Source organism: Chiloscyllium plagiosum, unplaced genomic scaffold, assembly GCF_037043375.1.
Source record: "Chiloscyllium plagiosum isolate Xiang-an unplaced genomic scaffold, Cpla_swu_hap1 HiC_scaffold_3, whole genome shotgun sequence".
NCBI lineage: Eukaryota > Metazoa > Chordata > Chondrichthyes > Orectolobiformes > Hemiscylliidae > Chiloscyllium > Chiloscyllium plagiosum.
The window spans coordinates 41,356,638-41,380,800 of NW_028270141.1; the positions used below are offsets into that span (position 1 = coordinate 41,356,638).

The 24,163-nt window shown below is 39.6% G+C and overlaps 2 protein-coding genes across 6 annotated transcripts in view; one reads left to right on the forward strand and one right to left on the reverse strand.

Moving 5' to 3' along the window:
• Nucleotides 1-11,287, forward strand: part of ero1b (endoplasmic reticulum oxidoreductase 1 beta) — an 85,669-nt gene extending 74,382 nt beyond the window's left edge. For all 3 annotated transcript variants that reach the window (XM_087978606.1, XM_043680077.2, XM_043680085.2), the window contains one exon: nucleotides 7,189-11,287. In XM_087978606.1, coding sequence (XP_087834732.1) covers nucleotides 7,189-7,249 — 61 coding nt within the window. In that variant the 3' untranslated portion in view covers nucleotides 7,250-11,287. The remainder of the gene's footprint in view (nucleotides 1-7,188) is intronic.
• Nucleotides 11,288-12,182: 895 nt separating this feature from the next.
• gpr137ba (G protein-coupled receptor 137Ba) overlaps nucleotides 12,183-24,163 on the reverse strand; it is a 63,293-nt gene continuing 51,312 nt past the window's right edge. For 2 of the 3 annotated variants that reach the window (XM_043680054.2, XM_043680048.2), the window contains exons 6-7: nucleotides 17,596-17,720; nucleotides 12,183-12,638 (exon numbers count right to left, since the gene is read on the reverse strand). In XM_043680054.2, coding sequence (XP_043535989.1) covers nucleotides 12,515-12,638; nucleotides 17,596-17,720 — 249 coding nt within the window. In that variant the 3' untranslated portion in view covers nucleotides 12,183-12,514. Of the gene's footprint in view, nucleotides 12,639-17,595; nucleotides 17,738-24,163 lie in introns of all 3 variants that reach the window. The other variant, XM_043680061.2, reaches the window with a different exon arrangement.

The following is a 24,163-nucleotide window of genomic DNA, read 5'->3' on the forward strand; positions in this document are numbered from 1 at the left end:
TCTATCCCTCAGTATCTTCTACAGCAGCTTCCCTATCACTGACATCAAGCTCATTGGTCTATAATTACCTGGATTATCCCTGCTACCCTCCTTACACAAGGGGACAACATCAGCAATTCTCCAGTCCTCCAGGACCTCACCTGTGTTCAAGGATGCTGCAAAGATATCTGTTAAGGCCCAAGCTATTTCCCCTCTCGCTTCCCTCAGTAATGTGGGATAGGTCCCATCCGGACCTGGGGACTTGTCCACCTTAATGCCTTTTAGAATACCCAACACTTCCTCCTTATGCAGATTTGACCTAGAGTAATCAAACGTGGGCGGCACGGTGGCACAGTGGTTAGCACTGCTGCCTCACAGCGCCGGAGACCCGGGTTCAATTCCCGCCTCAGGCGACTGACTGTGTGGAGTTTGCACGTTCTCCCCGTGTCTGCGTGGGTTTCCTCCGGGTGCTCCGGTTTCCTCCCACAATCCAAAAAGATGTGAAGGTTAGGTGAATTGGCCATGCTAAATTGCCCGTAGTGTTAGGTAAGGGGTAAATGTAGGGGTATGGGTGGTTGCGCTTCGGTGGGTCGGTGTGGACTTGTTGGGCCGAACGGCCTGTTTCCACACTGTAATGTAATGTAATCTAATCTAAAACGTCTATCCCTAACCTCAACGTCAATCATGCCCCTCTCATCAGTCAATACAGATGCAAAGTACTCATTAAGAATCTCATCCAATTTCTGACTGTAGGCAGAACTTTCCTTCTTTTTTCTTGAGTGACCAACCTTTTCTCTAGTTACCCTATTGCTCCTTTATATATGAATAAAAGGCTTTGGGGTTTTTCTTAATTCTGTTTGCTAAAGATATTTTAGCAAACCTTTTAACCGTCTTAGTTCCTTGTTTCAGCTTAGTACTACATTCCTGATATTCTTTTAAAGCTTCGTCTGTCTTCACTCGCCTAGACCTTATATATGTTTCCATTTCCTCTTAGCTAGTCTCACAATTTCACCTGTCATCCATGGTTCCCTAATCTTGCAATTTCTATCCCTCATTTTCACATGAACATGTCGCTTCTGCACTCTAATCAACCTTTCTTTAAAAGCCTCCCACATATCAAATGTGGATTTACCTTCAAACAGCTGTTCCCAATCTACATTCCTCAGCTCCTGTCGAATTTTTGTATAATTGGCCTTCCCCAAATTTAACACTCTTCCTTTAGGCCCACTCTCGTCTTTGTCCACGAGTATTCTAAAACTTACGGAATTGTGATCACTATTCCCAAATTAATCTCCTCCTGAAACTTCAACCACCTGGCCGGGCTCATTCCCCAACACCGGATTCGGTAACACCCCTTCCCGAGTTGGACTATTTACATACTGCTCTCGAAAGCCATCCTGGATGCTTCTTACAAATACTGCTCTATCTAGACCTCTTAAAGTAAGTGAATCCCGGTCAATGTTGGGAAAATTAAAATCTCCTATCACCACCACCCTGTTGCTCCTAGATCTTTCCATAATCTGTTTACATATTTGTACATCTATCTCGCACTCCCTGTTCAGAGGCCTGTAGTACAACCCGCCTGTGGCACCCTTCCTATTTCTGAGCTCTGCCCATGTTGCCTCACTGCTCGAGTCCTCCATAGTGCCCTCCTCCCTGACCAGTAATGCAACTCCTCCATCCCTTTTACCTCCCCCTCTATCCTGTCTGAAGCATCCTGGGATATTTAGTTACCAATCATGTCCATCCCTCAACCAAGCCTCAGTGATAGCAATAGCATCATAGTCCCCGGTACTAATGTAAGCCCTAAGTTCATCTGCCTTACCTACTACACTTCTTGCATTAAAACAAATGCACCTCAGACCACCAGTCCCTTTGCTTCCTGCCTACTCCTGCCCTTAGTCACGTTGACTTCATTATCTAGTTCCTTACAGGATTTAATTACTACCTCATTACTAGTCCATTACTCTCCTCATTTAGTTCCCATCCTCCTGCCACCTTAGTTTAATCCCTCCCCAATATTGTTAGTAAAAGCACTCCCATTTGGTTCTAGTCCGGCCCAGGTGTAGATCATCTAATTTGTTATAGTCCTATCTTCCCCAGAACCGGTCCCAATATCCCAAAAATCTGAACCCCTCCCTTCTGCACCACCTCTCAAGCCACACTTTCACCCTGCTTTTTCTTTCATTTCTATTCTGCCTAGCACATAGCATGCAGCACTGGTAACAATTACTACTTAAATTCTGCTTGTAGGACTTCATCCCTTTTTTTTCCACTTATATCATTGGTGCCTATATGCACCACAACAACTGGCTGTTCACCCTCCCTCTTCAGAATGTTCTGCAACTGACCTGAGACATCCCTGACCAGTGCACCTGGGAGGCAACATACCATTTGGGAATCTCATTTTTGACCACAGAGCTGCCTATCTACTCCCATTACAATTGCATCCCCTATGACGATAGCTCTTCCACTCTCTTTCTCGCCCTTCTGTACAGCAGAGCCAGCCACGGTGCCATTAACATGGCTACTGCTGCCTTCCCCTGGTGAGCCATCTCCCCCAACAGTATCCAAAACGGTATACCTGTTTTGGAGGGAGATGACCACAGTGGACATCTGCATTGCCTTCCTGCTTTTTCTCTGCTTGGTCACTCATTCGCTTTCTCCCTCAGCAATCCTAATCTGCGGTGTGACCAGTTCACTTAACATGCTACCATGAACTCCTCAGCATCGTGTATGCTCCAAAGTGAGTCCATCTGTAGCTCCAGGGCAGTCATGCAGTCTAACAAGAGCTATAGCTGGTCACAGTTCCTGTGCGCGAAGGAGTCAGGGATATCAACCGTGACCCTGAGCTCCCACAACGAGCAAGAGGAGCATAACAGGGGTGTGAGAACACCTGCCATTTTTTACTCTTAAGCTTAACTTAGATAAATGAAAAAGAAAAGATTTTACCAATTACATGATGAAAATAGAAAACCTTACCTTATCAACACACCAGAGATTTGTTTTGATTAGAGGAGGAGAGCAGGTGGGAAACACTACATGTATATTGTCTCAGGTTCAGCCACTGCCCAAATATAATGGTTCACTCACCTTCCCAGAGTGCAATTCGACTGCTCCCACTCAGTTCCTCGCTCACACCGCTCCCACAGCTGCAAAATAAAGGCCGCTGATGCTTGAAGCAAGTCCTTTTTTAAAAGGGAAATTTACCTTCCCAGCAGCCCCCAGTCCTCATTCCTGCCTTTCCCGCAGCTGCTGCAAATGAACTATGGGACATATTTTTAAGGTAAGAGATTTTAAAAAGACATGAGGAGCAAATTTTTACACTGAGTGGTTTGTATGTGGAAGTGTTGGATGCAGGCATACTCAACCATAAGGTGGAATACTCTCATTCAATTCCATTCCACTGACATCCAGATCTCCATGGCCGTAACTGTTGCTTCAGGTTCTCGAATACAGGAGCAGGAGCAAGTGGTTTGGAAAGACATTAAGATAAGTCCATGAATAGGAAAGGTTTGAAGAGATATGGACCAGGAGCAGGCAGGTGTGACTAGTTTAGTTTGAGATTATGTTCGGCATGGACTAGTTGTAACAAAATGTCTGTTCCTGTGCTGTATTACTCTATGACTTTATGGCAGTTTCACCAATGCCATATATAAATGAAGCAAACCATCATTTTAGTTCAATTCCTCTCGTGCTCTAGAAAACCTCCATCCCTCTGCACCTCAGCATTATATAGTCGTTTCCATTTAAGTAATGCTTAAACCAGATGCCCAAGGTGAGAAGGCCAACAGAAAAGATATGAATAGTTTAGGTTGACTAATAGGGATTGTTATTTATTCTCCAAGTCACGTAAGAAATTTAAAATCAGGACATGCCTGCCATTGTTACCAGAGCACTTCTTGCCTTTGTGGGATTTGCACCATCCATGATTGCTGTCTTAGAAAGGTAGGGCCCTTAAATATGGATTTCATTTGTGATCCTGATATAAATTTAACAGTTGCCAGCTGAGTATTCCACTACTTGGAAAAACCATCAGCAGACTGGATTATTTCCTCCAAGCTGATCTGAGACTTTAAGCTGCCATGATGTAAAGAAATTGAACCTCATGTTACTAGTGGTTTGGAGTTGCAGCAGCAGACTCCCATCACAACCTAATCCAGCTTTGAGAAGAGAGGAAAGGAGTGGCATAATTGATATCTGCTCCTGTATTTGAGAATCTAAAGCAACAGGCATGACCAGGGAAATCTGGATGTCAACAGAATAGAATTGAATGAGAGTATTCAACCTTATGGTTGAGGATCAGCATTGGTTAGTTTTACAGCAACATCAGGTGCCATCATATACCATGCTTACTTTCAAATAAGTTTGTTCGTTCGCTCATTCATGTTTTGGTACATAAACCATAAATACATTTTTTGGAAAAACAAATCAGAACATTTAAGTTTTTTTCTTAAAGCAACAAAAGAGCAGGGAACATCATAAGATGCACAGCTTCATGATTACAAACCCCACTGCTGCTGAGGATTTGCATGTCCACATCTGCATAGAAATTGTGCACTGTGTTCTAGCAGATTGGTCAATCCTCAGCTTAGAAGCAGTCTGCAGAGAACCATGTCTTCAATAAGATATCAATTTATCACTCCAGTCACTTCAAATGCAATCTGTAGCATGCAGTTTTAATCTGTAAATTGTTTTGCTTTCTGTCCTGTTTTTAGCTACCTCTCCAATGCTGTAGGAAAAATAAAAGAATAAATCTAGATGACAATACATTTTCAATTCCATTAAAATGAATGTATTGATTGTTTTGCAAACTTCCTTTCAGGAAAGGGAGGGAGCTGACTCCAGCTCAAAATCCTGAAACAACATAAAGCCTGTTTAATTGCTTTAGAGGTAATAGGCAATTCACACAAAACTAAGGAAATTGTGCTTCTCTGTTAATGTTGTAAGTAACTTGTAAGGTTTCTGAGAGAGGACCCTTCATATTATCACTGAAGTGCGCTTGTTCGATCTCTTCCTCACACCCCTGAAAGTATTCTTGCATCTGAAAAAATAATTAGAAACTGGTAGGTCTGATTTAAAATAGTGATTTACAACAAGACCAGTTAACAGCTTGACAGATGAACTATTCCTAATCTGAATTTCCTTTGTTTTTTTTTATTTATTTATAGAGGCTTGTTGTACTGTGGGGAAAAAAAAATTCTTTCTGGAGAGCAGGAATGTTATTTTTTAAAATGGCTATCTTATGTAGACTTCAAGATTCAGTCTGCCACTCAAAACGTTATCTGCAAGTTTCATGTAACATCATAATATTTTAATATTATTTTAAGATTTGATTGATCTGCTGATCACAAGTCAGTTTCAAAGCAGCAATGATACTGAGAGTCCGTAGACATTGTGATTGTTCTTCTTTGAATAGAAGGTTAAGGAGAGCTTTAGTAGCGCTGTTTATAGTTATAGTGTAAGGAAGGAGAAATTGTTTCCACTGCCAGAATCCGTGATCAAAGCATACAGGTTTATGGTGATTAGCGTTTATTTGCTTACTTCCATACACCATTGTGTATGTGGCTGTTGTAATGCCACTTATAGACTGTAATCTGATCACTAACTTTGAACGCATTTGCGTGACTCAGCATGCTGTCCTAAATGGATTTTGTTTCTGACATTTTGAAATGAGATAATATGCTGCAATTTATATCAATGATTTAAATTAATTTTGTCTAGTTATTAAGTTGGAACTGTGGATTATTTCAGACTAGTCACACCGCTAATCTTATGTTGAACAGTGTTCTGGATGTAACAAAATTTTCAGAAGCCAAATGGGAATTTCATAATGACCATTTACTCAAATAGTAACATGTTGGGAAGAGGGAACGTGTGTAAGAAACGCCAACGTTATTTCTTCCAAGGTTCCGTTTTTTTTTAAGAAATGTGCATCTTTATATTCATTAAATATTTGTTAAATAATTTTAATTACGGAGTTATAGCACAGAAACAGACCCTTCGGTCCAACTCATTCATGCCGATCTGGTTTCCCAAACCAAACTAGTTCCATTTTGCCTGCTTTTGGCCTGTATCCCTCTAAACCTTTCCTATTCATGTACCTGTCCAAATATCTTCTAAATGTTGTAACTGTACCTGCAACTAATACTTCATTCCATATACACAACCATCTCTGTGAAAAGTTGCCCATCATGTCCTTTTCAAATCTTTCCCCCTCACCTTAAAATTATGCCCTCTAATTTTGAACTTCCCTACCCTAGGGAAAAGACCCTTGCTATTTATCTCATCTATGCCTCTCATGATTTTATAAACCTCTTTAAGATTCCCCTCAACCTCCTCCCCTTCAGGGGAAATAAGTCCCATCTTCTCCTTATAACTCAAACCCTCCAGTCCTGGTAACATTCTTGTAAATCTTTTCTGCATCCTTTTCAATTTAATAATATCCTTCCTATACCAGGGTGACCAGAATTATACACTGTAGACCAAAAGTGTCCTCAGCACTGTCCTGTACAGCCATGATGTGATGTCCCTCCTGCTACACTCTGTGCTCATGTGCTCATTCACCTTTAGGGAGGCAATGCACATCTGTTGATTATACTGTCAACTGCATGTTTTTTTTTTAGCTGAAGTGGAGGGTGGTTTCAGAAAAGATTTATAAGGATGTTGGAGGGTTTGAGCTATAGGGAGAGGCTGAATAGGCTGGGGCTGTTTTGCCTGGAGGGTCAGAAGCTGAGGGGTGACTTTTTAGAGGTTTATAAAATTGAGAGGGACATGGATAAGGTAAATACATGAGGTCTTTTCCCTGGGATGGGGGGAGTCCAGAACTAGAAGTCATAGGTTTAGGGTGAGAGGGGAAAGATGTAAAAGGGGCAACTTTTTCATGCAAAGGGTGGTGCCTGTATGGAATGAGCTGGAAGAGGAATTGGTGGAGGCTGGTACAATTACAACATTTAAAATTTATCTGGATAGGTGAATGAATAGGAAGGATTTGGAGGGATAAGGGCCAAGTGCTGGCAAATGGGACTACATTAATTTAGGATATCTGGTCGGCATGGACGAGATGGATTGAAGGGTCTGTTTCCATGCTGTGCATCTCTATGACTATATGATTCTAATGAAATGTTCCATTTATCTTTCCTTTTGCCATTCCCAAAACATAGAGATTATATATGGTAGCTAACTTATATTGCTACTTTGCTCTTTCAGGCTTTCAACAAGTATTCAAGAATTACAGAACTTCAAAATGCTATTAAAGGACAAGAGGTAACAAATGCTGTGGAGACAACAAAGATGGGTGCTGGGTAGAGACTCTAATTTTGTCATAGCCCCTGGCACTACAAAAATTCAGACTCTTCAGGGATTTAGTAGCTAACTGTTACACACTTTACAGTATTGCATTGGCTTGAAGGCCATTAAATGAAAGATAGAGGTGAATTTGGTTTGGTAATAGTCTACCTTCTGCTGCATTTCATTTGATAGCATTTCTTTGTGATTGTGATACAAGTGCTCTGAAGGTTCTTTATTATTCCCAAATCTTAAGTGTTTGTCTAATTTTTCTAGTTAAAAATTTATTTGATTTCAAATATTATCAAACCTTATTCATCAAGAAGATTATAAACTGAACAGTTCTAGGTTTGTCTGCACTAATCTATTAAAATTCAAGTAAAATTTTATTTTTAACTCCAATGGTTTGAGGGAGCTTCCTGGAGCTTAACTGTGTCAGTATTGCAAACTGAATGTTCATGGACAGTTCTTCATTATTTCTGATTAATGTCTAAAAATTTTAATGAACTTGCTAAAGTGATCAGATTCCCTTCTAAAATGATGCCTGTTATTAAAGTCTACCTGACTGTCAATTATCATTTTTACATTGAGGACAAGATTTTTGTAATTTAAAAATAAAAGCAACTATTTGAAAAATGTAATTTCAACTGCAGCAAAATGTGTAGGTTAAGTGTACAAACAAATCCTGTGGAGAGATGGGAGCAGTTTCTACATGTTGGTCATCTGCGTAAGTAAGTAAGAAAATTTTAAGACCACTTCAGAAAACATTGAGTGTCATAGGGATCTTTGGAATTCTTCAGATGTAAAATAGAAATATTGCTGTTGCAATTTGGTACTTAAATTACAATACTTTTCCAAATCAAAAAGCAATAATATTTGAAAACCTGTATGATTCATATTTGCTTTCAGCATAAAGTAGATGTCGATATCATGTAGTTTGTTTCCAACTGTTTTACTTTTATATTTTAGTATCCTCTATTAAGTAGGTTATTCTCTGAATTGACCAAATATAGCTGCCTAATCTGCTGGCGTACTTGATGAGCGGTAATCAAGGAAGCAAGGATCAGAGTAATGTGACTGTTTTATAAAAGCTACTTGTGGGTATAACACAAGTTATTGTTGGATCATCTGCAGCAAGGATGTCATATATATATATATATAGCACAAATAATAGTGTCCATACTTTGATATGTAAGCTGTACTTTCTGCCTTTGTGTTTGTGTTTTAACCTCTTGATGGTTGCTGAAAATGTTCATCCTTTGTTCTGTTGGTATGAAACTTTTGCCTGGTTCACATGAACACATGCTCAAAACATTGCAGTCTACTATAAAAGTTTGAAAAGATTTATGCTGTTCATAAGTTATTACTCTTTAAAGAATTTGTTGATTGAGATTATTAATCCTTTCAATCAGTAAATTAACACTACAAACTTTATTGGTTGAACTGAGTGTACTTAAATCTGGCTACATTATTGGTTGGTAATAAGTAAAGCCGAGTCATTGTGCCACAGGGAGATAAAATGTAATCTGACTTCATCTACTCTGGGCTAGTCATTATGCCCACTAACCGATAATTCTATGAAGCAGGCTATTTTCCCCCTCTAATCAATGTATTTTTTTTTCCCAGCAAACCAGCCTCCTTCTCTTTTCTTCTAATTCTATCATTACTTTATGATCATTAGTACAAATACAACCAACCCATTATCTGGTGTTAATGTCCATCATATGCTAAACCTAGTTCATTATACTGGGAGAAATGTGAATATGATGGTCGTTATTAAATTCAATAATGAATTCAGAAGAAAGGACTTTGTGCAACAGCTTTCTAATCAAGATTTTGCTCTATGAGCAATCAAAGTGAATAGCGTGAATATATTTAAGGGGATGCTAGACAAGTAATAGAAAGTTGTCCTAATGAAGTGGAAGTTGACATAGAACAAAGCATGATTAATGAGAGATGAAGCCTACTTCTCCTCATGTTCCTTCTTCCTCAGGTACTTGTCTACTTCTCCATCAATGTATTTATGCTGTTAACCTCAGCTATTCCATTTGAAAGTGAGTTCCACATTCTGGTTAGAGGTTGCTCAAATTCCTTTATCAGTGATCATCTTATATTTACTGTTTCTAATTTTGATGTCCTTCATAAATGCATACATCTGCTGCATCTAGGAAGTGTAGCCAATCAGGGAGGACTCTATTTGAGAATAGTGCACTAAGAACAGCAAAAGTCTGTTCTTAAACAGAAGTAATTTGAACAGCCAGAAAGATCAAAGAAAAATCTCAAGTTTTAAATTGAACTCCAGTGCTTGTCTATAGTAATTAGCTTAGCCATGTTTTTAACTAATTTTGTTCCAAAAATTGTTTATCTTTGTAATACTTCCTTTATTACAACTCTTGATCTACCTAAAACAAGTTGTTTAAACCAATCTCCTCTTTTCCTACTGGCACAGATTGATACTAAAGAACTGGAGAATTCATGTCGGTTCAGGCTACAATTGGAAGTATCCATTTTCTCCACTTACAATCATCTATCCTAGATCATTCAATTAATCACTTATGGCAATCCTTAAAATGATCGGTTATGGTTTGTAATGTGAAAAATATCTTGTCCTATTTGGAGAAATAAGTGGCTGAAGTAATCTATAAATTTAATAGTTGGCAGATAATATAAATAGATGGCAATGTACTGAGGAGCACCTAAGCAATTTAATATTACACGCACTATATTTTTCAACATGTAAATGAAACAAACAAATGCAACAAATGTTAATTTAGTTTACTAAAGTTATCAATTTGAGGAATAAATCCGATACTGAAGCATCCTTTACTGCAATCTTCTGCGTCATTTAGATTCAGCAGCAATACAAGGACATTGTAATTTTTCCAGTGTGCAGTTTTTATCAACTTGCAATTCCTTGGAGAAGAGCAGAAATCTGAGTAACAAAATTGCATATACTTCCTCTAAGTATAAAAAACAAACTGATCAGTAATTTATTTTGAATACTTGCAAATGCTGACTGGAATAACCTGAGTACTGTGAACCAAGCTTTCGTTTCCTTTGTGCAACTACTGCTTCACAATTCCTGAAAGGAAATGTATAAAGCTATCACCTTTAGCCGCAGATGCTGCATCAAATTGTTCTTTCTGACTTCCCTGACTTTCATTTGCATGATCAGCACTAATATTTTAGTGTATCTGTATCCTGCCTTAAGCAATGTGATAAAACTGATTGTATTTTTTTTTAATCTTTGATCACTAGTTGCCTGTGTTCCAAGTCTTGACAAGATTTTTATGTACTGTATGTCTGTTCAGCATAAAAATGGGAATTGTTTTGAAAATATTTAATTGCACCCCTTATGTTTACTGCACTTGTCAGATGTATTTATTTAAAAAGAAAAATAAATTTTCCTCACTATCCACTTTGAAAACTGATATCTTGTCTTAACAACTGCCTGTTGAAGGATCTGTATTACAAGCAATATTGTGACATTTCATCATTCATTTCGAGATGAATGTTACTTTGTGAATTCGTATAGTGGTAAAATATTGTTCCTTTGCAGTAATAAACTGGAAAGTTGTGTGTGTGTATATCAAGTCTGAAACTGCCTTGTACCCCTGACACTTCACTTCAATCAGCTGTCTTAATTGCATAACTTAAAGAGGAATTCAGCCCAGCCAGAAATTTATCTTTATTTTTAAGATGTTGCTCATCCAACTATCACTGTCTGCAGCATTTTTAAAAATAATCAAAGGTTAATTTCCTTGTGAAATGTTTAGGGTTGAGACAAGATGCCAATTTACATAATGCACTTTTGTAGTTATAATTTGGAAATGTGAATTCAAACTGGTTTTGATTGCCTTTTTGCTGAATATTTTCCCCCTATCACTGCTCGTCTAGTTAAATGTTTTAATCATTTGGGGGGTATGATTGATGTACTGGTTGGTCCTTTTGTGCCTATCAATTTGTATGTTCATGAATAATTTTCCTATGATAGTGTAAAGAATAAAATATGGAAAGCTTGTTAATGTGAAAAGATTGAGTCAATGCTTATGAAGCTCTGTTAAATTTCTGAAAGATTTTAGTGATTTGGAAGAAACATGAGAGGGTGTAGTTAAGAATATCAACTCGCAGTGCTAAGAATATAAACTTCCTTTATCCAGGAAGATGGGGGGGGTGACTTTAATAAACATGCAATTTGGAGTATTACTGGAGAATGTGAAGAAAATTTAAATTTGACCAACATACCAATCCTCTGAACCGTGACTATGGACTTTGGAGCACCCATTGTCCTTTCTTTTATGAGCCTACCATTATCATGCAAAGTTTCCCAAATGCAATATATCATTTACACGTCTTGGATGTGCCAACTGCAAACCACAACAAAATAACTCAAGGCTATTTCATACTGTCAGTGCACCATTCTGGTCCCTGTCAAAAAGATGTGAATTCAAGCCTCACTCCAAGAATTTCAGCAGAAACTCTGGGCTAATGGACTAGTATACTGTTCAAGTTGCCTTCTTTCATATGATGCATTAAGTTGAGGTCCCATCTCATTGATGCTGTTGAAGACACCCTTGGCTATGTTGAATGGTGAACAAGAAAGTTCTTCCCACTCTTTATTTCTCAAAAGCACTATATCTTAAAAGTAAAATTTGATTATTGCCATGTTGCTATTTGCAAATGAGTGGTAAAGTAATTGAAGATGTCCTGTGGTTATGATGGGTGCTCTGCAAATTCATATTCTTTCTGATGTGGGTTTTGTTTCCAATCCAGTAGATTTCAGCATCTTTTAAATGAAGTTTGTTTCTGGGTTGGTGTCCAATCATTAACAAAATGTAAGAGCAGTCATAGAGACAGTTGAATATAGATTTTACAGGTCTTTATAAAACAAATAATGAAGTCTAGAAAGGTATTATCAACCAACTAAAATTTATTATGATTCATTGCACTTTAGACTCTGAAGTGCTAGCTGTACAATATTTACAGAAACATTCTAATCACATTTCTCTGAAAAGGCTATTCCTCAATTACAGATGTGGACAGCCTTTTTTTTTTAAAAAACAACTTTCCAAGTTAGCATTGCATCAATAATAGTATTTACTGCAAAATTTTACTTTTCTCACATTGTACAAATCAATTTGTCATCCATTCTTAACTGTCATTGTTTTAGAAATATTTAACAGTTACATAGTCTTTAATCAGCTTATTGAAAAATGATCATTCTTCAGATCATGAGTGAAGGAAAGTTTCATGAGTGAATCTCTACGTGTGTTGATAAATGGGCATCTGAAGCAAAGGAAGCAAATTCTTCATAATTGTAACTTTGGTTCTTGGTTCCGTAGTAATCGGTTATTTGAGAGATGCTTGATGAGCTAAAAAGATAGATTGCTGTGAATTTTAAGTGCTTTTTGTTGAAGTTTTGTGAAGTAATCTTTCATAAAACTCTGACAGGGTTCAAACAGTAAAGTCACTGAGTTGGCCAGACTAGGGGCAAGTCCTAAATTTAACCTCTGTGGTCTTTGGTTATAACAAATGATTTCAGCTCCCATACAGCCATAAATATAAAAAGTTTGGTTTCAGCACTCCATATTCACATAGTATTCATGTTACAGATTGCTCATCAGGGATCCCCATATCACCAGCTCTTAACCAGGCTGTTGAGCTAGAATATGGTGTTCTGTTCAATAAATAAACAATTGATTCAGTCACAGTAAAGGAATGGTGATAAGATTACACAATGGTGTATAATTTAGGTGGCATCTTCCATGTAGTCGGCTTCCCATGTGTGTATCGCCCCTGTTGTCTGAATTAATAAGACTAGATTTTGGAAGGTGCTGTTGAATATCTATGGAGAGTTACTGCAGTGATTTTGGAGATACTGTGTGATGCTCCTACTGGTGTGGAGGGATTAAATATTTAATGTGAGTGATGGGGTGCCAATCAAACTGTCTTAATGGCAATGATGTTGAGTTTCTTGAGTGTCATTGGAGTTACACCCATCCATGCGAATGGAGAGTATTCTGCATAGTTTTGACATGCCACATAGATAATGAACAGGTTTTGTGGAGTTGGGGGTTGGGATGCAAGCCACCTCACTGGGGGTTATTGCACCCAGTTTGTAAAGTCCTGACTTGGACCATTGGAGCTGAATTCAGCAATACTAATGCAATTGAATTTCAAGGGGGGAAAATTGATTCTTTGTTGGATGTGATCATTGCTGGCTCTTGCATGCTGTGAATGTTGGTTGCTATTTATCAGCCCTAGCTTAAATGTTGTCCAGGTCTTACTGCAGACTACTTCAGTATCTGAGGTGGTGTGAATGGTCTCTAAATCATCACTGAACACCATCAATTCTAACCTGATGTTTGAGTCTACAGTACAATTATCTTGTGCTTGGAGTAATGCGATTATGGTTGTTAGAGGCACTTCATCTATTTTTCCTTGGGACATCACTGTGGGTGTCCCTCAAAATAGTGGCCTTTAGACTAACCATTTTCAGGTTAGTAAATTAATTAGTAACTTCCAATTAGTAACTTACTAATTAAGGAAGCTTAATTAGTAACCTTCCTTCCATAATAAAGTCAGAAGTGGGAATGTTCACTGTACAATATTTGACAACATTTGTGACCCTTGGATACCAAAACAGATTGGACCCACATGCTGTAAGGCTTGGAAAATAATCAGATTTAAACTGATAGGTAGTAACATTTTGTAATGAGCCAGGCAATGACTATCTCCAAGAGAATCTAGCCGTCACTTGTTGCTGTTCAGAGGCATTACCGTTATCCTCCATTATCATCATCTTTGGACTTACTATAGAAATGAAACTGTATCTAACCATATAAATACAGAGGCTAGGATAGCTGATGACTAACTCATCTCCTGACCCCTCAGTGTCTGTCCACTATCTTACAAAATAAAGCATGATAAAATACTTCCTATCTTCCTGGATAGGTGTAGCTCTAACGATTCTCAAGGTTGATATATCCAGTGCAAAGTAGTGCGTTTGATTTAGCACTCAATCCACCACCTTAACAATCATTTTTCTGCCACTGCCAGACAGTAGCAGCAGTGTTTACTATTAAGATGTGCTGGAACAATTTAAGATGGCTTCTTAAACAGTATCTTCCAAACCTACGACCTTTATCCAATAAGCACAGCCGATGTATGGGAGCATTACCATTTCCAAAACAGATGCCATCTGACTAGCAACTACATTCTCTCTCTCACACCCACACACATTCTGAATTGATCTTCTGAGGATGAGATGGATGTCTAGGACAATTCAGGACTGGATAAAGAAGAGGAGAAAGGCTCTTAGCAAATCCATAGGGAGCAATTCAGCTGCAGCCCTAGACCAATATAGGAAGTGCCAGAAGGAACTTAAGAAGGCAATTGGAAGAGCAAAAAGGGGGCATGAAGAAGGATTTGTGAGCAGCATTATGGAGAATCCCAACATATTTTATAAATACATTAATGGGGAAGAAGTTAACCAGGGAAACAGTAGAACCTATTAGGCAATTGTGTGAAGCTGCTAGATATTGAAAAGGTGTTAAATGAGTACTACTACTCCTTTTCCAGAGTAAGGACTGAAGAGGTGGGTACGGAATTCAGGAAAAGGGACTGTGATGAAATCGGGAGGTATTGAAAGCTCTTTTGAACCTAAAATGGACAAATTCACTTGCCCAGATTAATTGCATCCCAAGCTGCTGTGGGAAGCAAGGCAGGATCTTCTCTGGCCATGGGGTAAGTGGCAGAGGACTGCAGGGTAGCAAATGTGGTTTGACTTTTCAAGAAAGTTGATAGAGATGAACCCACAAATTACAGACTGGTGAGTCTAACATCAGTGGTAGGGAAACTATTGGAGAAAATCCTGGAGGAGGAAATTAATATCCACTGGGAAAAGCATAGGTTAATTAGGGGTAGTCATCACTGCTTTGTCAGAGGGAGGTCATGCCTAGCAAATCTTTTAGAATCTTGCGAAAATGTGATTGGGTATGTGGATGAGGAAATTCAGGTTAACCTGACAAGATGGATCAGAAATTGACCTCGTAATAGGATGCAATGGGTAATGGTAGGAGGCTGATGTTAACTGTGTACCACAGAGATCAGTACTGCAATTCTTATAAATGACACAGATGACAATGTAGGGGGAGATGTTAAGCAACTTTGTAGGTAACACATTGGTAGGGTGATAAATAGTGAGGAAAATGGTTGTATGTTAGAAATTGAAAATATGAATGGGTTGGTCAGATAGGCAGAGCAGTGACAGATGATATTTAACTATGATAAATGGGAGGTGATGCACTTGGAAAAAGAAACCAGGAGTATTTTAATGAATGGCGGGACACTGGGCAGTTCAGAGGAACAAGGATCTTGAGTAGTTATTTCCAGACCCCTGAAGTCAGAGCATGTGAGTAGTATGGTTAAGGCATTTGGGATATTTGCTTTTGTTAGTCATGGCTTAAGAGTATAACAGCAAGGAGGTAATGTTTGATTTTGATGTAAATTGATGTATTATTGTCACATGAAAAGTATTGTTTTGCATGCTAACCAGGTAAATCATACCTTACATAATTACACCAAAGTACTCTAACAGAATGCAGAATATAATGTTACAACTTCAGAAAAGGTGCGGAGAAAGATCAACTCTAACGTGAGAGGTCTTCAGTGGGCTAACGGCAGAAAGTGCATTGGTTAGACCACAGTTGGAGTACTGTGTGCAGTTCTGGTCACCTCACTAAGGAAGGATGTGATTGCACTATAGAGGGGGTACAAAGGGGTTTCACCAGGATGTTATCAGGAATGGAGTAATTGAGCTATAAAGAGAGACTATTATAGGCTTGGATTGTTTTTGTTCGAGCAGGGGGACCATGATTGAGGTGTTTAAGATTGATGTATATGAATAGGGAGAGTAGTGAGCCGCTGTTTCCTTGGTTGAGGAGTCAATCATAAGGGGGCATAATTTTAGGGTAAGGGGCAGGACATTTGAGAAAAAAGAAACATTTTAACTTCGGGTGGTGCAGTGCCTGGGAAGGTTTGCTGCTCTATACAGTTCTGAACAATGAGAGGGGCTGGGCTGGGCTGTGCAGGATTCCAAGAACTCGAAATGGCAAACCGCTGCAAAACTGTTAATGTTTGCCCATTGTCTTTGGGAGGGATCGGACAAAATGAAATTTAAAAGAAAATTTCAAGGAGTATTTAGCTTTTCATCTATTGTGTCTCAACTGCAGTGTATTTATTTCTGGGCACGTCACTTGAGGAAGATCTACTAGAATAGAATTAAGGATGAGAAGTTTCAATGAGCTACAGTTGTTCTCAGCAAGGAAGGTTAAGTGGAAATTTAACAACTTTTCAAAGTCATGAAAGAGTTTGATGGAGTAATTAATGAGAGAGTTATCGCATGCAGGATGGTTGGTAATTAGAAGATGAAGATTTAAGATAATTGGCATAAGAACAAGAGGAAGTGAGCTTGTTTTAATGCAGGGTATTATGATCTGAAATGCACTGTCTGAATCTGCTTCTATCAGCTTTTCAATAGTACTCTTTTAAACAGTGGCCATAGAATTGCAAAAAGAAGCCTTTCAAAGCCACTTGTCCCCATTTTCTGTAAGAGCAACTTACCAAGTCACACTCTTGACTTTACCCCCATTGATAGCCTGATACACACTTGAAAAGGAGACATGCACAGGCCTATGGTTGAAGTGCAGAGGAGTAGAATTAAAATGGTCTTGGGTAGCATTTGAAACATGAGCCACTGTGGGCTGTATATTTAATGTGTTGGCCTTGGAGGGATTTAAGAGAACATTAATAACAAAAATCCTGGGATTGAAAGGCTTGTCATATGAGGAGTGGTTGAGGACTTGGGTTTGTACTCATTGGAGTTTAGAAGGATGGGGAATCTCATTGAAATTTACTGAATACTGCGAGACCTGGATAGAGTGGGCATGAAAAAGTTGTTTCCACTAGTGGGAGAAACTAGAGCCTGAGCGCAAAGCCTCAGAATGAAGGAATGACACTCTAGAACTGAGATGAGGAATTTCTTCAGCCAGAGGATGATGAATCTGTGGGATTCATTGCCACAGAAGGCTGTGGACACCATGTCATTGAGTGTATTTAATGACAGATGGGTTTTTGATTGGTAAGGGAATAAGGATGAAAGCAAGAGAATGGGGTTGAGAAATATATGAGCTATGATCACATGACAGACCAGACTTGATAGGCTGAATGGCCTAATTATGCTCCTGTATCTTATGGTCTTTCAGAGGCACAGTGGGCTAAATGCTGTACCATCCATCCCTCTCTTGTTCTAGAGTTTTAAGTAATTACCTGCTGAGTGCACTATGACAGGTGATATTCCAGGCTAAGTCATCATCACTGTCATAGCGTCGAGGATTATCGAAGAAAAAAGCCCTGGAGGTGAATCCATGAGCGCGTGACATGCCATTCTCTGCCTGCAACAACAGAAAACCTGAGCAGTAAGAGTAGCAGAATAGTAAGCCATCCATATCATAAAACACCCAAGTTCAATTTATTTTTTTCTTCATTTTTAAACATAATTGTAATCACTAAACCAATTGGTGAGAATGGTGGCCATTCTGGAAGATTTATTATGCAAACTTAGGAAGATAGTCCAACTGGATACATAACTAAAGAGTGGGTGTAGGAGGGAGAGATTCAGATATCTGAAGCATTGAGATCCCTTCCAGGGCAGGTTTGAAAAAGAACGGGTTGCACTTAAACTGGAGGGAAGGTTTGATAGTGCCATTCGGGAGGGTTTAAACTAGGGGGATGGAAACCAGAGAAGCAGGTTAGCAAATGAGGAGAACGTAAATGTTTTTAGGATGAACAAAAACGGTGAATTTAATGAACAAGGAGGCGGGGACTACAAGAAGTGTATTAAGACAGGAGGGAGAAATAATAAAAAGATGCTGAAAGACAGAATAGAGTGTACAGGCAAAATTACAGTTCTTTATACAAAATGTAGGTCATGTAAAGAACAAATTAAATGAGCTGCAGGTGCAAATCAATTTGGAAACTGGCATAGTAGTCATGACAGAGATATTGCTGCAGGATGGTCAGGACTGACAACTAAACATACCAGGTTGTAATGTTTACAGGAGAGAGAGAGAAAAAAGAAGACTGGTGGAGAAGCAGACTTCTCTGGTGGTGGGGAATGTAATGAAGGAAAGCACCCAGTGGAGACTTTATGGGTGGAAACCAAGGAACCATATATAAACTAAACCACAATAGGTATATGTAGATCACCTGGTAGTAGGTGAGACGTGTTAGACTTTATAAGTGCCGAAATTAGGTATGTGGGACAGAGGTGGAGAAAAGAGGGGAGGGGGAGTTGCATTTTTGATTAAGGGGAGTATCACGACAAAAGTCAGAGATGAAATAACTGAGGGATCATCCAGTGTGGCTTTGTGGGTGGAGCTAGGAAATAAGGGGATGGTGGTGTTATTGGAGTTGTACTATAGGCCCCCAAATAGTTAACGAGAATTAGAGGAACAAATATGCAGGGGGACTGGGGAGATTTGCAGGAGCAATAGGGTTGTCATAGTAGGGGATTCTAATTTTCCGAACATAGACTGGGACTGCCATAGTGTTAAGGGTTTAGATGGCCTGGAATTTGTAAAGGTAGTGTTCAGGAAAGTTGCCTCAAACAGTATATAGAGGGCCCTATTCGGAAAGGGGCAAAACTCGACCTACTCTTGGGACATAGACAGAACAGGTGACTGAGATGACAGCGAGGGAGCACTTTGGGACCAGTGACCTTGGTTCTTCTAATTTTGAAATAGTTATGGAGAGGGACAAAACTGGTCCACAGCTTCAAGTTCTAAATTGAGGCAGGCAAATTTTGATGGAATTGGACAGGAGCTTGCAGGTGTTGATTGGAGTACAAAGGAACCTTGATTATCCGGAGGACACAGGCAGGGAATATTTCCTTCAGTTAATCGAATGCTGGATAACATAGTTTAGCCAAGTATCGGGACCTTGCGATCTTGTCAGATAATCTGATATTTGATTGCCCGATAGTCAAGGTTCCGCTGTAGGCAAATGGATCTCCGGCAAGTGGGAGACCTTTAAAAGTTTGATAGCTAGACTTCAAGGTCTATATGTTCCTGTGGGGGTGAAGGGCAAGGTTGGCAGGAATAGGGAACCCTGGATGACCAGAGATATTGAGGCTTTGACCAGAAAAAGGAGGAGGTGTAGCTCAGGTACAGACAGTTGGGATCAAAGGAATCCCTGGAAGTATATAGAAGATACAGGAGTTTACTGAAAAAGGAAATTAAGAGGTTGAAGAGGGGCACAAGACAGCTTTGGCTGAGAATATTAGGGTGAGTCAAAGAGATTCTTTAAGTATATTAAAAAAAGAATAATAGGTAGAATATGACTCCTCAAGAACAAAAGGGGACATGTGTGTGAAACCGTAGGAGATTGGTAAGGTCCTCAAAGAATATTTCTCTAGGGTGTAGGTTTGCTCACTGAGCTGTAGTTTTGATATCCAGATGTTTCATTACCTGGCTAGGTAATATCATCAGTGGCGACCTCCAAGTGAAGCAAAGCTATGAGGGAGAGAGGATCGTGTCTTTTTGTGGCTAGCTGGTGTTCATGTATCCTGGTGGCTAACTTTCTTCCCAACACACACAAATGAAGCTGTATCAGAACACTATTCCAATGAGCCACATCACACTGCAGCGCAGACAAACTTCGGAAAACAGAGGAGAACCACCTATACAACGTATTCAAGAAGAACGGATACTGAAAAAATACAGTCCACAGATTCCTCAAGAACAAACCACGACAAGCAGACAAAACACAGCCAGAAACCATACATCAAAGAAGTTTCAGAAATGACAGCAAGACTACTAAGACCCCTCGGAATCCTAGTAACACACAAACACACCAACACTCTCAAAAAAAACCAACAAACTTAAAAGACCCAGTACATCCCATGGACAAAACCAATGTTGTTTACAAAATTCCATGCAAGGACTGCCACAAACACTACGTAGGACAAACAGGAAGAAAGTTTGCCACCACGATACACGAACACCAGCTAGCCACAAAAAGACACGACCCTCTCTCCCTCGTAGCCCTACACACGGAGGAAAAAAACCCACCGACTGGGATAACACATCTATCCTGGGACAAGCTAAGCAAAGACATGCCAGAGAATTCCTAGAGGCCTGGCACTCCAACCACAATGCCATAAACAAACACATAGATCTAGATACCATCTATCAACCCCTCAGAAAACGAACAGGAAATGACATCACCACAAACCCCAGAGACCCCATCCAGGACAAACCTATAAATAGAAAGCAGGAGACAACAGCTTCACTTCGCTTGGAGGTCGCCACTGATGATGTTACCTAGCCAGGTAATGAAATGTCTGGATATCAAACCTACAGCTCAACGAGCAAACCTACACCCTAAACCTCAACCTGAGCTACAAACCTTGCAATATTTCTCTGCTGTGTTTACCGTGGAGAAAGAAATGAAGACTTGGGAACTTGGGGAAGTCAGTGGTCAGATCTTGGGGACAGTCTATATCACAGTAAAGGTGGTGTTGGATGTATTAAAATGTATGAAGGTGAATGAATCTCCTGGTCCTGAGCAGATATATTCAAGAATACTGCAAGAGGCCGGAGAATAAATTGTGTGGGCCCTGGCTGATATGTTTGCATTATTGTTAGCCACATGTGAGGTCCCAGAAGACTGGAGGGTAATGACTGTTATGCCCTTATTCAAGGAAGGCTACAAAGAAAATTCTGGGAATTACATGTCAGTAAGCCTAACATCTGTGGTAAGTAAGTTACTTGAGAATATTCTGAGGAATAAGATGTACATGCATTTGGAGAGACAGGGTTAATTAGGATTAGTCAGCATCACTTTGTGCATGAGAGATATGCCTCACAAATTTGTTAGAGTTCATGATGAAGTGACCAGGAAGGTTGATGAGGGCAGGGTGGCAAACATAGTCTATATGGATTTCAGTAAAGCCTTTGATAAGGTCTTATATGGTCAGCTGCTTTGGAAGGTTAGATCGCATGGAATCCAGGGTGAGCTAGCAAATTGGATACAAAATTGGCTTGATGGTAGGAAGCAGAGGGTAATAGTGAAAGGTTTATTGTGGGCCTGGAGGCCTGTGACTAGTGGTGTGCCTCGGATCAGTGCTGGGCCCATTACGGTTTGTTATCTGTATCAATGATTTGGACAAGAATGTGTAAGGCATGATTAGTAAGTTTGGCGATGACACTAAAATAGGTGGTATCGTGGACAGTGAGGAAGGTTATCAGAAATTGCTGCATGATCTTGATCAGCTGGAGAAATGGGCTGAGAAATGGCAAATGGAGATTAATATAGGAAAGTGTGAGGTGTTGCATTTTGAAAAGTCAAATCAAGATAGGAGTTTCATAGTGAATGGTAGAGCCTTAAGGAGCGTGGTGGGAATTAATATTATACTGCCTTTGCTACATAGAATCATAGTGTTAATGGAGGTTTTGATACTAACAAAGATCGGAAGAGCACCTGCCTGAAAGGTTGTGAATTTCTTGAGTGTGTCCAGGATAGTTTCCTACAGCAGTATGTCTTGGATGTGACAAAGGGACAAAAATATTGGAATTAGTAATGAGCAATGAGATTGATTGATTCAGTGACCTGGTTGTCAAATTCTGATCGTAACACAATTGAGTTTCATGGAGCATTTGTGAAAGATAAGCATAGATCCAATACTATAAATTTGATTTTGAGTAAGGCAGATTTTGATGGGATGAGTCAGAGACTTCACAGTAAACTGGGAAGCTCTACTAATAGGTAAAATATCTGAGGAACGATGGAGGGTTTTTAAAGAAACATATAATGCTATTCAGAAGCAGTTTGTACCCATAGGTTTAGAAGGATATAGGCCAAGTGCAGGGAAATGGGGTTAGCATGGATGAACATTTTGGTTGGTATGGACCAGTTCGGGCTAAAGGGCTTGTCTCCTGTAGGACTCCTAAGACTTTATATAATCAAGGATAGGATAGCTGATCACTTTGACAGCTTTCAGTTAGTCAGGGAGAGTCAGCATCAATTCATGATGGGTGGATCGTGCCTGTAAAACCTCAAACACCTTTGAAGAGGTGACAAAGGTGGACAGAGGTAAGATGATGGATGTTGATAATATGGACTTCCAGAGATTTTTGATAAAATCCCACACTGTTAGCTAAGACTGTTAGCTAACGTGGAAGTGCACAGAATTCAGGGCAAACTACTGACATGGATAGGAAATTAGTTGAGTAGCAGGAAACAGAGAATTGGAATAATGGGTAAATATTCAAATTGGCAGGACATTACATAATGGAGTGATATTACTAGTGCTGTCCTGCAGGGACCTGTGTTGAAGCTACAATTATTCACAATATTCATTAACAACTTGGATAATAGCATAATAACTGAAAAATGTGTTGCTGGAAAAGCGCAGCAGGTCAGGCAGCATCCAAGGAGCAGGAGAATCGACGTTTCGGGCATAAGCCCTTCTTCAGGAATGGATTCAGCTTTCTTCAGGCTTATGCCCAAAACATCGATTCTCCTGCTCCTTGGATGCTGCCTGACCTGCTGCGCTTTTCCAGCAACACATTTTTCAGCTCTGATCTCCAGCATCTGCAGTCCTCACTTTCTCCTAATAGCATAATAAGTCAAATATCCAAATTTGTTGACAAAATTGGGCTGCATTGTAGACAGCATAAAATTGATAGATTAAGTAAATGGGCAAAGCTATGGCAGATGGATATTAGTAGAAGCAAGTCCATTTTGGACTGAAAAAAGATAGACCAGTTTTTTTTAAAAGGCACAAAGTTGCGCAGTGGATATTTAATGAAATTTGGGGGTTCAGGTGTATGGCTCTTTAAAATGCTATGAACAAGTGCAGAAATTAATCAAGAAAGCTAATGGAATACTGGCCTTCATATCTAAAGGGCTCGAGTGTGGGAGTGCAGATGTTATGCTGCAGTTATACAAAACCCTACTTAGACCACACACAGAGTACTGAGAGCAGATCTGGGCACCACGCCTTAGGAAGGATGTTTTGGCCCTGGAGAAAGTTTAATGCAGGTTTACACAATGATACTTGAATTTCAGGGGTTAAATTATGAGGAGAGATTAGACAAATTAGGCCTTTGTTCTCTAGAATTTATAAGGCTAAGGGGTGATCTATTGAAGTCTTCAGGATATTAACGGGGAAAGACAGGATAGATAAAGATGAACAATTTTCACTGGTTGAAGATTCTAGAACTGGGGACATAGTTTAAGAATTAGGGCAAGGACATTCAGGAGAGATGCTAAAAAGCACTTAGAGTCAGAGATGTACAGCACTGAAACAGACCCTTCGGTCCAATTCGCCCATGTCGACCAGATATCCCAACCCAATCTATTCCCACCTGTCAGCACCCGGTCCATATCCCTCCAAACCCTTCCTATTCATATATGCATCCAAATGCATTTCAAATGTTGCAATTGTACTAGCCTCCACCACTTCATCTGGCAGCTCATTCCATACATGTACCACCCTGTGTGTGTACAAATTGCCCCTTAGGTCTCTTTTATATCTTTCTCCTCTCACCCTTAACCAATGTCCTCTAGTTCTGGACTCCCCCACTCCAGGAAAAGACTTTGCCTATTTATCCTATCTATGCCCCTCATGATTTTATAAACCTATATAAGGTCACCCCTCAGCCTCCGATGCTCCAGGGAAAACAGCCCTAGCCTATTCAACCTCTCCCTATAGCTCAAATCCTCCAACCCTGGCAACATCCTAGTAAATCTTTTCTGAACCCTTTCAAGTTTCACAACATCATCCTGATAGGAAGGAGACCAGAATTGCACGTAATATTCCAACAGTGGCCTA